The sequence below is a fragment of the Callorhinus ursinus genome, unplaced genomic scaffold (assembly GCF_003265705.2).
Source record: "Callorhinus ursinus isolate GAN/ISIS: 27379988/994484 unplaced genomic scaffold, GSC_fseal_2.0 scaffold24, whole genome shotgun sequence".
NCBI classification, from domain to species: Eukaryota; Metazoa; Chordata; class Mammalia; order Carnivora; family Otariidae; genus Callorhinus; species Callorhinus ursinus.
The window spans coordinates 18,285,340-18,298,881 of NW_027397086.1; the positions used below are offsets into that span (position 1 = coordinate 18,285,340).

The following is a 13,542-nucleotide window of genomic DNA, read 5'->3' on the forward strand; positions in this document are numbered from 1 at the left end:
AAGACAGAAGACAGAGGGCTTTGGTAGAAAGGAAAATAGACTATGTCAAGGAAATGTACACCAGTCTATCTATCCTAAGGCCTAGGTGGGTACTCAGAAGAATTTTAAAAGAGATTAAGTCAGATTGCTAGACAAAGAAAAGGGAGAGGAAGATTTTATGGGGTCTTCAAATATCCAGAATAATGTATTGTATCTGTAAGACTATGTAAAGTCTTTATTATGGTATGTAACTATTTTGAGGTTAAAATAAAACATATAATTCACCTTGACATCCAACAGAGTTATGATGATAGTTTATGGAGTTTAAAAAGCAATAACTGAAAAAAAATAAATAAATAAAAAGCAAGAACTATATCAGGAGCTCATTTCCAAGTTGTCAGGATACAGGTGATTAAACAGAGAGAAGTAGAAGAAAATAATCAGAAAGGGGAAATAATAAACAGTTCATATTTGCCTGCTAAACATACCAGGTTGTCTCTAGAAAATATCTCAGAGGTTTCGAATTGGTAGCCTCTGATCCTACTCAGCCCACATATTATTGACCCATATGGTGTTTTAATTAGTTACCAACATTTACAGTTTGGAGGGTTGCAGATAAAGGATCTGTATTTTGAGATTGTCTTTAAAAATTCCAAAAACCAGACCCATACTCTTATATGGTAACAATTGGTTGGAACCAATAGCAGCTCACCACTTTAGACAGGCCATTTATAGCTCCCCACCTCCAGTTCACCATAGTTCCCAGCCCTCATAAATTGAGGCCAGGTGTTAGTTGGCACTTAGCATTACTCTGGCACTTTTGTCTTACATTTAGTATAGTTAGGAGGAAAGTAAAATGTTTCTTAAACCAATATCTCTAATAAAAGCAAAAACAAAATTACAGACTGCATTTGGAGCACTGGCAATATTTTTTTTAAGATTTTATTTATTTATTTGACAGAGAGAGAGCACAAGCAGCGAGAGTGGCAGGCAGAGGGAGAGGGAGAAGCAGGCTCCCCGCAGAGCAAGGGAAGCCCGATATGGGACTCGATTCCAGGTCCTGAGCCAAAGGCAGTCACTTAACCAATTGAGCCACCCAGGTGCCCTTAAGCACTGGCAATACATACTTCATTCATTTACATACCTTATTTCTCTGGCCCTATAGACATTTAAGATTTTCTCAAATGTTATAAGGTATAATTTACATATAATAAAATGCACCCATTTTAACTGTACAGTTTTATGCATTTTGACAAATGTGCATACCAATGAAACCACCCACCACAATTAAGATATAGAATATTTCTTTTTTTACATGTTTTTATTTAAATTCAATTAATTAACATATAATGTATTATTAGTTTCAGAGGTACAGGTCTGTGATTCATCAGTCTTATATAACGCCCAGTGTTCATTACATCACATGCCCTCCTTAATGTCCATCACCCAGTTACCCCATCCCTCCACCCACCCTCCTCTCTAGCAACCCTCAGGTTGTTTCCTATGATTAAGAGTCTCTTATGGTTTGTCTCCCTCTCTGGTTTCATCTTGTTTTATTTTTTTCCTCTCTTCCCCTATGATCATCTGTTTTGTTCCTTAAATTGCACATATCAGTGAGATCATATGATAATTGTCTTTCTCTGATTGACTTATTTCGCTTAGCATAATACCCTCTAGTTCCATCCATATCATTGCAAATGGCAAGATTTCATTTTTTGATGGCTGTGTAATATTCCGTTTTATATATATATATATATATATATATATATCACGTCTTCTTTATCCAAGGATATAGAATATTTCTATCACCAAAATGTTTCCTGTGCCCCTTTATACTCTGTAGTCATTACATTCCTCTCTTCTTCCAACCTTCACCCTTAACCCCAGGTCAGACCCACGTCTACTTTCTGTCACTATGTATTAGTTTTCTTTGTTCTAGAATTTCATTTATGGAATCATATAGTAACTGTTTTGTGTCTGACTTCTTCCACTCAGCATAACACTTTTGAGATTCACTTATGATGTCATGTGTATGACTAGTTCATTTCTTACTACTGAGGAATTTTTCATATGGATGTACCCCAGTTTGCTTATCAACTCTCCTAGATGTATTTCCCAGAATTTTACTATTAGGAAAAAAACTTCTAGAAGTTTTTTTATGGACATATGTTATCATTTCTCTTGATAGAACATCTATGAATACAATTACTGAGTCTTATGGTAGGTGTATATTTAACTTCATAAGAAACTACCAAAGGGGTGCCTGGGTGGCTCAGTCAGTTAAGTGTCTGCCTTCAGCTCAGGTCATGATCCCAGAGTCCTGGGATTGAGCCCTGCATCAGGCTCACTGCTCAATGGGGAGCCTGCTTCTCCCTTTCTGGGAAGGAGCTCTGAGAGCTCATGCTCTCTCTCATTATCTCTGTCCCTATCTCTGTCTCTCTCTTTCTCTCAAATAAATAAATAAAATCTTAAAAAAAAAAAAAAGAAAGATGGGGCACCTGGGTGGCTCAGTCATTAAGCGTCTGCCTTCAGCTCAGGTCATGGTCGCAGGGTCTTGGGATCGAGCCCCATGTCGGGCTCCCTGATCCACAAGAAGCCTGCTTCTCCCTCTCCCACTCCTCCTGCTTGTGTTCCCTCTCTCGCTGTGTCTCTCTTTGTCAAATAAATAAATAAAATCTTTAAAAAAAAAAAAGAAAGAAACTACTAAATTGTTTTCCAAAGTGGTTGCACCATTGTACATTTACACTAGCAATGTGTAAGAGTTCCGGTTACTCTATATCCTTGTCAACAGTTGGTATTGACAGTCTTTAATTTTAGCATTCCAGTGGGTGTGTTGTGCTATCTCAGTTTGGTTTTAATTTGTATTTTCCTGATGACTAATGATGGTGAACATCATTTTACATCATCATTGGCCATTTGTATATCTTCCTTTAAAAAATATATTTTAGGGCGCCTGGGTGGCTCAGTCAGTTGTGTCTGACTCTTGGTTTCAACTCAGGTCATGATCTCATGGGTCATAAGATTGAGCCCCAGGAGCTGGCTCCATGCTTAGCAGGGAGTCTGCTTGAATATTCTCTCCCTTTGCCCCTCCCCCTGCTTGCACATGCACTCTCTCTCTAAAATAAATAAACCTTTAAAATATACATATAGGGATGCCTGGGTGGCTCAGTTGGTTAAGTGGCTGCTTTCAGCCCAGGTCATGATCTCAGGGTCCTGGGATCGAGTCCCACATCGGGCTCCCTGCTCAGCAGGGAGCCTGCTTCTCCCTCTCTCTCCTTCTGTTTGTGCTCTCTCTGTCAAATAAATAAAAATCTTAAAAATAAAATAAAATATACATATATATTATAGCTTTATTGAAATATAATTCACATACCATAAATTTATCCATTTAAAGTATGCCATTCAGTGGTTTTAGTATATTCACAGAGTTAAATCATCACTACAATCAATTTTAGAACATTTTTCTCATCTCCCAAAAGAAATCCTGTACTCATTAGTAGTCACTCCCCATTTTCCCCAGCTGTGGAACCACTAATCTATTTTCTGTCTCTATAGATTTGTTGACTGGATGTTTCTTATAAATGGAGTCATACAATATGTGGTCTTTTGTGATTGGCTTCTTTCATTTAGAATGTTTTCAAGATTCATCCATGTTGTAGCATGTACATATCTTATGTGAAGTATTGTTCATATTTTGTCAAATTTTAAATTGGATTTCTTTTTAAATATTAAGCTATAAGACTTCTTTGGATATATTGAATACAGTCCTTTTTCAAGTGTATGTATTGCAAGTATATTCTTCTGGCCTGTGGATTGCTTGATACCTAAGGTTTTTACCTTTAGACTTAATTGCAAGCCTATTGGCAATAGGGCTTTTCTGGAATTCTTTCTTTGCTTGGTAACCTAGCTCCAGGATTAAGAAAAAGAGGTCCTGAATTTTTGCCCTTTTTAAAAACTTATATTATTCAGGCCAAAATTGATTTTCAAAGCAATAAACAAAGTACTTCTAAGGATCAAATTATATCAATAAGAACTTACAAATAAAAGTTATTCTAATACCCTAGTAGAACACTCATTTATCATGGAAGTCATTTGGATATTTTTATTTTCTGTTTTTAGCATGGCTAGAACAGAAAAGTTTTTCCTCACCTATTGTACTTATTAATGAGACATCTACAAATGATCATTTATTACTTCCACAAAAGATTTCATCTCCGGCAGAAGAAGTACCAGACCTGTGTTTTTCTGATGACAATTTTTCTGTTAAACAACCAAAAGAAGAAAAACCAAAGAATGATCTAGAACTAGTTTATAGAATAAGCCAAAATAAAGAAAATGAAGATTACTTGGAACTTGACTGCACAGTACCATCTATTGAATCATCTTCCTCTCCAAAAATTGAAAAAGCATCTTTTAAACATGGTAAAAAATGGGAGAATGATTTGGACCTTTTGAGTGACTTCATTATGCTGCGAAATAAATATAAAACTTGCACCTCAAAGACTGAAGTCACAGGCAGTAAAGAAAATGATGGTGGGTAATTTAGTAATATTTTGGCACAGATAGGATAGCTTTAAGGACTAAGTGTATAATTTACGACAGAAGGTAAGAAAATGTAAAGCTCTTTCAAATAGAATATATTCTTTTTCAAAGTCAAAGAAGGTATCATTCATTCATGATACTCATTAAAATGGAGATAGATGTGGCTATTTAGATATAGATGTAATATGTATTTCCCAAAAAACTTAAAAGTACACTTGAACTTATAAGAAAAGCCACTATTTGTAAAACTTGCTTTTGTAATTTGGCCATACAGAGTCAGTATTTCTAACTTTTATTGATCATTCTGCCATTCTTTTTTCTCTTTTAGCTGACAATTCTCAGTATTACATTTTAATGTGTACTTAAGAACACTTTGCCCATTTGATTGCTTATTACTCTTTTTAAATTTACCGAAGAGTTTCTGTGTGAGTTGTAACTGTTTTACATTCACTGCTTATAACCATATCAAAGGTAGTATGTGTCATATCATTTCACTTCTGGTAAAGAAATAATAAATATTCTACAATATGTTTGACATACATTGCCCAGAAGAATTAAGTACAAAAATATATATATATTTTGTCACGGACTTCACTTTATTACATGAATAAATCTCCCACTGCTCCCCCGCTCTGACTTTTAGGGGAAAAAAGAGAGAGAGAGGGAGAAAACTCACAAAATGAGAGCACACTTGACCTTAAGTACAAAAATATTTATGTGTGAGAGTTACAGCATAGTTAGGTCTTACGGTCTCATATATTATTAACATACAGTTCTGCTGTTTAGTTAATAAGCCCATTTGACTCTCAAACTAAGCTCCTTTCTCCAACTTAGCCTTTATTAGTAGCAGAGGTAATACTTTGGTATATATTTTACTTCTTGCCTTTTTTTATAGTTAATTCAGGGGCAAGAAAGAATGTTACAACTTATTGGGTCCCCTCAAAAACTCTAGTAATTGTATTATTTAGTCCTAGCTATTCCAATTATTTATAGTTAATTAAAAGTATACTTGAAAATAATAACATAATCTAGTTTAGGGTATTTTACTCCATTATTTTCCACCATGTATTTAAAGCTCATATATTAAAATGTTTTAAGATGGTATTGTGTTTCTAAAATTATCCTGTAATCATATAATTAATAGATAACATTACTATCTAGTTAATATAAGTAACTATAAATAAATTAATTAGTTATATACATATTTGTTATCCTCTACAATACTTAGGAAAGAAGGAAGAAAACTGACATTTGTTGAATGTTGTATGCCAGGCACTAAAATACATATTAGAGATAAAGATGATACCATTGCTGACCTTGAGAAGCTTACAACATAGTAGAGTAGGCTTATAGAAAATGCCTGAGAGCTGAAGGGTAAGTGGTAAGAACTGACCTAATTAAGAAAGGATGGAGCCAGGGAGGGCTTGGGGCATAGGAGAGGATTAGTAGCAGAAGGAGGGGTATGTGGAAAGTCACAGAGAAATGAAATTGAGCTGTTTGTGCCCTTCAGGTGTCAGGAACTGTACTTGGTGTTTAATCCCTATAACGATATTCAAAATAGGTATATTTATGTATATTTTACATATGAGGACACTGAAGCTAGTGTCAGAACTGAGATTGAAACAGTGATTCGATGTCAAGATTCTTTCCACTATTGCCATTCAGCATTGTGTTACATCCATTGACCTGAATAGTTGTTCAATTTAATACTGACGTGTTTCAAGGAAGAACTTTAACAATTGTGATCATATTACATGAAAGCATTTTAAGTAAAGCAACACTAAGTTTCCCTGAATAATGCAAATTAATAATTTTTATTAGAATTTCAAGATAAAGAAGAACATTCTTTAACTCTTCAGGAAGAAAGTCCTCCTGTTTGTACTAATAAAGCCATAGAGAAAATAAATCAGGAAAGGAGAGTGGTTAATGTCATTGAAATTCAAGCATCAGGTATGCTGTATGCTTTTAAAATGCATTCAAATTAAGTAAATTTGAAAGCCTTTTCCTGAGTATCTAGGACATACCTGATTTTCCATGTAATTTTCTTTATTTGTTTCAGATGTTTCTTCATTCCATTCCTACTTTTAAGATATTCCTACACCTGAACACCCCATTCACTGCCTTTGCCCCTTTCCATTGCCCTACTCCAGTCCACTCACTGTTATTTCTTCCATCATTTAAATTGCTGCTTCCCAGCTGCCTGGGTGGCTCAGTTTGTTAAGCGACTGCCTTCGGCTCAGATCATGATCCTGGAGTTCCAGGATGGAGTCCCACATCAAGTCCCACATCGGACTCCCTGCTTGGCGGGGAGTCTGCTTCTCCCTCTGGCCCTTACCCCTCTCATGCTCTCTCTCTCAAATAAATAAAGAAAACCTTTAAAAAATATTAAAAAAATAAATAAACTGCTTCTTCCCTACATTCATCAGAGAACAGCAGACTGCAGCTGCTCAGATTCTTCTGCCCAGTCAGGAAAAATGAACTGCTGAGGCTCACTCCCTCTGTTCTCTTACCCACTGTCAGGGTGATGTTAAAAAAGCTATTATTGTTTCCTATAGTGATTAAAATTTTTGCTTCTGCTGTGAAGAAGAATATTCTTTGACTCCTAAAGAATAGCCTACTTAAAAGAACATCATGCTCATTATTAAAATCAATGAGGAAATATGACACTAGTTTTTAATATCTTTTCATTTTTCGGTTCAGTTTTATTTATGACCTTAAGATGATAATGCAAATCTTAAAATACTGATATTCTAGTGAAAACTAGAAACAGTTTGTCATTGTGGTAAATTTGTTCAGCTTAAGGTTGTAAGCTAATTGTGGAGGGGAAAAAAAATACGTGATTCTCTTTATATGGCTCTTCACACTTGCCATATTAGTTACCAAATACATATTTTCTAATAAGCAGGATAACCATAAAATTATACATATTAACCATAAAATTATACAATTAACCATAAAATTATATAAATTCTATAGATGGGTTTTTTGTTTTGTTTTCTTATTATTTGTTATTAATTTATTTAGAATAAATATCCTAAAATGAACCTCTATATAATCTCACGATTTTTAACCCAGAAAATAATTTGGATGTAGTTCAGTTTTCCATGAAGTGACATGTTTAACAGGTTTGTCAAAAAGAGCATGCCATCCTTATAAAACACTATCTTTAATGCTTTTACTTTCACAGATAGCCAGTGCCAAGCATTCTGTCTCCTAGAAGCAGCAGCTACTCCTATCTTAAAAAAACTTGTATGCCTCTGTACTCTCCCTGCTGCTAATTGGACATTTGCCACTGTCATTTTTGACCAAACAAGGTTCCTCTTAAAGGAACAAGAAAAAGTAATAAGTGATGCTATTCAGCAAGGTAAGTACAAATAAAAGTCATATTATTTAAAAGGATAAAAATTCATGGGTTGTATCAAATGAGTAAAAATTGAATATAGAAGGTATAGAAATTAGTCATGGATGAAGACATAACTTTAATTCAGAATATGACACCCATAAACTAATACCGGAGGGTCAGCTAAGTAAGGAGAAAAAGGTAACAAATACATCTGGCATTGCTTCTCAGTAATGCTCCTAACTGACATAATTTACTTGACAGATTCCTATTGCAAAAACCATATCAACCCTATTGTTAACATCTGAACCACCTAGTTCCCTCTGAAGGTAGGGGGGATGTCAAAAATAGATTAATTAAAGTCAATCCTGGACTTTTCTCCTGGCCAAGATGGAGTAAGAGGGAATGAATTTACACTTCTTTCAGGGAAAAAAAGAAAAGACAAAGACGAAATATATGAAACCAGTTTTTAAGACTCTAGACATCAGGCAGTGAAGCACACTGATTCCCGAGAGATGGGAAACAAGTAAGGTGAGCCCTACCATTGCCCTAGCTTACTGCCTTGGAAAAGTTGCCAGGCCATAGCACAGGGAGAGATAGTAGGGGCAGAGCCCAGTGGACAATCTGTGTTGAGGAAACAGAACTGAGAATCCAGGGAGACCAAGGCAACTAGAGTTCAAAGGATAGAATATGAGAGACAGAGAGCTTTACACAGAGTGTTGAACAGAGTACTGATCAGAGTGTATGTGAGGAAACCACCTGAGGTTGGGGAAGCAAACCATCTGAAAGGATTAGAGGGAGTAGTACTCTGCACTCACACAGGGCAGGGAGTAATGCCTGCTCCGATCAGCTAGATTAGAAAAACTCATAATTTGTGGGGCACCTAACATGGTAAAATTCACAATGTCTGGCATCCAATCAAAGATTACCAGGCATGACAAAAGATAGGAAAACACAACCCATAATGAGAATAATCCATCAAAACAAACTCAGAACTGACAGAGATGTTAGCATTATTAGAGAAAGGCACTGAAACTTCTTATAACTATGTTCCATATGTTCAATAAGTTAGGGATAGAAAAAGGACACAAATCAGCCTTCTAGAAATTATTTTTTAAAATAAAAAATTTTTAAAAATCATCTCCATACAATGTATGAGATGAAAACTGCGCTGGATTAATGGCAGAGTAAACATTACAGAAGAAAAGATTAGTAAACTTGAAGCCATAGCAATAGAAACTATTCCAAAATAAAACACAGGTAGATAAAATAATCTAAAAAAAAAGAAGAAGAAAAGAGCATCAGTGCACTGTGAAACAACTTCAAATAGCCTGACATAATAGTAAGTGGAGTTCTCAAAGGAGAGGCAAAGGGGGTAAACAGAAAAAAATATTTGAAGAAATAGTGACTGAAAGGTTTCCAAATTTAGTTAGGAACTACAAACCCATAAATCCAAGAAACTCAGTGAACCCCAAGCATAAGAAGCATAATGAAGCTACATCAAGGCATATAGTCAAATTGCTCAAAACTGGTAGTAAAGAGAAAATTGTAGGAGCAGCCAGAGGGGGGGCGGAAAACATGTTGCATAAGGGAAGCAAAGATAAGGATGACGTAATTTCTTGTCAGAAGTTGTACAAGTGAAAAGACAGTGGAGTAAAATCTTTAAAATACTGAAAGAAGCGGTGCCTGGGTGGCTGAGTCAGTTGAGCAACCAACTCTTGATTTCGGCTCAGGTCATGATCTCAGGGTCCTGGGATTGAGCCCTGAATCTAGCTCTGCACTCAGCTGGGAGTCTGCTCAAGGGTTCCCTCTCTCCTTCTCCCTCTGCCCCTCCCCCCACTCTCTCTCTCTCTCAAATAAATAAATCTTTAAAAAATAAAATGAAATACTGAAGAAAGAAAATCCTAGTTTTCTATACTAGGCAAAAATATATTATGAAAACAAAGGTGAAATAAAGATGTTTTCATACATACAAAAGCTGAAAGAATTCATCAGCTGCAGACCTGCACTATAAAAGATGTTCAAGAAATGTTCTCCTAAAGAAAGAAGAAAAATGATACCAAATCTGATTTCTCTGCTCTGTTCTCAACCCTTCCAGGTCATGATTGACTTGTTTCCACAAGTCTTACAGGGGCTGGATATACTACCCAGAAATGGTTCTCCTGTTGTCTCTTGGTTCCCAGTGACTACTTCATATTTGCCTTGATCTTTATTGATTGATTAGATGAGCAGTTTTCAAACTTCTTAGCAGAACATTTTGTACAAATAAATATTTCATGTGATCCCACTATATAAAACAGAGAAAAGGGCAAAGGGCCTAGATTCCTATCTTCTTGGTTTCACTTTTGCACACGGTAAAATCCAATCTGTCATCTTCAAAAAGCTCTAGAACTACATGGAACACATTAAGTAGACAATTGGCCTGTCCCTGTGAATACATCTCTTGTTTGAGTCATATCTTTGGACAATTATTCCCAGGTGTCTCTACCTTCATTTTAAGGTATTGCTTTATGTTATGATCACCCATCTTTATCTTCACCAGTTGGCAAGTTATGAGTTTAATTTTCTTCTTGTTTTATAACTGGGAATCACTGATCTTTTTTCCTAAGTGGGAAAACAACAAGAGTATGAACACTGAGGTTAGCCATCTGGGTTTGAATGCCAGCTCCACCATTTATTCACATATTGACCTTGGACAGTTACTTAACCTTGTTCAGACTATTTCCTCATCCAAAAAATGAGGCTCATAATAAACTTATCTGACAGGGTTATCATTATAGATTCAGTGAAATAACCAGCTTACATACAGCCTGGCACATAGTAAGCACCTGATAATGAATGTTAGCTATTATTGTTAAGCATTCTGATACATATTCAAAAATTCTGATGTGTATCTTATGTTTTTAAATATGTTTCTGTTTGCTTAGGTACAATTGATGAAAAAGAAATAACGTTCAAGCATGCTGCTCTCTTACATCTTCTGGTAACAATTAGAGATGTCCTTTTAACATGTAGCTTGGACACAGCATTGGGTTAGTGGGGGAAATTTTTATTTCCCCTTTTCTTCCTATTGAAATATTTCATCTGAAATAACTTTTACTTTCCTGAAAAAGAAATTATAAGAAATGATGTAGCCTCTTTTACTTCCGCATTAAACATCATATACATTTTGACATAATTATAATAGAATATATATTTTTATTCTGCCTGTATTCTTTAAAAGAAATCATTTGTAACAAATATCATCACTTAGAAAACTAGGTTTAGGATCCTCTAATCTAGGCCTGAATTACAGAGTCATAATGCCTTAAACAGATTTGATTGTATAATCATTGTCATGTACTATTTTTTTAATTTTTTTTTAAATTTTTTATTGTTATGTTAATCACCATACATTACATCATTAGTTCTTGATATAGTGTTCCATGATTCATTGTTTTGTCGTGCACTACTTTTTAATGTAAGGTGATATTTTGCCATGTACATTTTCGGTCTTCATTGAATGTTTGTGGCTTTGAATCTTTGCTAGATGAATATACTTAACTAATATAACCAAATTATTAGTAGTAAGATATTTTGCAATTTCTTTTTTAGTTTTATCTGTAAATTAGGATATGAATTACTGGAGGAATAAAAATCAAACTATTTTGAATACATTGGAAAATTTAAAGGTTATAGAAATTTTTTCTAAACTATGAAAATCATTTAAATATCTGTCTCAGTACATTACTGTTTGAGGCTCCTTATTGCAGGATTATTTAGACTTGTTTAGTAATGGTGTGCTTATAGAATTGTTTCATAATTTAGAATTTCTAGAACCTATTTAAAATATAAAGTGAAAATAATTTTACTCTGATCTGTGACCCAGAGGTTTTGTTTTATCTGTGACCCAGACAAGTATTTCTCTAATCCAAGGTTTTGATAAGTACTGAGCAGCAGTGAATTACAACTGTACTCCCTTTCGGCACTGGGAGTTATATTTGGCCAAGTATTATATTAGTATTATCTGGCCAAGTATTATAACTAAATTACAACTACCTTTAGAAAGCCCAACATGGTGCTTTTCCTTTTCTCTCCAATTAAACCACTTGGGTGTTGATGCTGATTGGGTTGTTTTACCTCCATCCCCATCAAGTATGGATTGGGGGCTCTCACCCTAGTTTACAGTACCTGAAATTGGTATAAGGGTGTAAAATTACATGCCCTTCTATTTAGTCACCTGTCTTTCAGCTTCCATAAAAAATCATCAGTTCTATCAAAAGCTAAGCTGATTGTTAAAGCATAGTGTAAGGCAGAATGTCAGAATATAGACTATCTGAGCTCCCAGTGCTGTAAAGAGAGTACATTGTGGGGGCTCCTGGGTGGCTCAGTCGTTAAGTGTCTGTCTTCTACTCAGGTCATGATCCTGGAGTCCTGGGATCCAGCCCTGCATTGGGCTCCCTGCTCTGCGGGAAGCCTGCTTCTCCCTCTCCCACTCCCCCTCCTTGTGTTCCTGCCCTTGCTATCTCTCTCTGTCAGATAAATAAATAAAATCTTAAAAAAAAAAGAGAGAGAGTGCATCGTGACTCACTGCTGCTTAATACTTATTAGTACTAGAGAGCTAGAATTAGAGAAATAATATTTATGGAGGATTGCTTGAGATATATTCACCTTTAGGTACTGTTACAGTCTACCCTAGGATTAGGTGAGACCATTAAGAACCATCTACTTGGGCTGAATAATTTTCACTCCTCAAAGAAATACTTTCACCAAATCAATTTGGGCATTGCTATTTGGTTACCTTGAGGAATACTATGAAAGTAAAATCCTTGTTGGAAAACGAACTTCTTAAGCCTTACGTACCAAGCCATAAGGAATAACCTAGCCACCTTGGACATTTTTAGTGGAGAGATTTCTCACTCCTCTAAACCTCTCAAAATCAAAGAGTAAGTTAGGTTGTCCTCTTTTCTTTTTCTCTGCATAGTGTCAGAGAAAGAAAGGTCCATGGGGGTCTGGCTGTCTGCCCTGCTGCCTTCCAGAATTCTGTATTTTTCTCCCAGCTTCTAGTTTGCTACCTCTCTCAAGCTAGCAAGTTAATGAGTTTCAAGATTAAAGGTATAGAGTTTCACTTCTGAGCTTTAACCCAGAAATAAATTCAGTATTGTGTAATGGGTATTACAGCAGCAATATGTACTATGGCACAAAGGATGGAGACTGTTAACTTAAAAGCTGAATATTTGTTTAAAAACAAGTAGGAGTTTGCCAAATAAATAAAGTATAAAAGGGTATTATAGGCAGAATTGAGAGCCCAGAAGAATGACCCAGTGGGTGTGCTGCATGTAGCTAAATCGAAGAGTATAAGGTAGAAAGGAATAGGAACTAAGCCTGAAGACATAACAAAGAGACAAATCATGAATAGCCTTTTAAACTGCACAAAAGAGTTCAGACCTTATTCTGTAGATGATAAGGAGCCATTGAAACGGGGATGCTACTGGATTAGGCTTCTCTTTCAGAAGATAAAGTCTAGAGAATCAGGAAGAGCTTTTAGGCAGAAATCCCTGGGAAAGAGTCTAGATTTACTGAATATGAACTTTCAGGGATTGGTCTCAGGATTCTGTGTTTAGAAACTGCTTTAGTGAGTCTGAATTTAGGCTCTGCCATTTTAGCAGCTATATAAGTGAATTATGCATAAATATCATGGG

At 35.5% G+C, this 13,542-nt stretch overlaps 1 protein-coding gene across 6 annotated transcripts in view; it reads left to right on the forward strand.

Annotated features, from left to right (window-relative positions):
* SHOC1 (shortage in chiasmata 1) overlaps window positions 1-13,542 on the forward strand; it is a 102,984-nt gene that overhangs the window by 59,636 nt on the left and 29,806 nt on the right. For 4 of the 6 annotated variants that reach the window (XM_073876550.1, XM_025888156.2, XM_073876551.1 and 1 more), the window contains 4 exons: window positions 4,099-4,512; window positions 6,343-6,471; window positions 7,709-7,885; window positions 10,789-10,893. In XM_073876550.1, coding sequence (XP_073732651.1) covers window positions 4,099-4,512; window positions 6,343-6,471; window positions 7,709-7,885; window positions 10,789-10,893 — 825 coding nt within the window. The remainder of the gene's footprint in view (window positions 1-4,098; window positions 4,513-6,342; window positions 6,472-7,708; window positions 7,886-10,788; window positions 10,894-13,542) is intronic. The other 2 variants (XM_073876552.1, XM_073876553.1) reach the window with 2 other exon arrangements.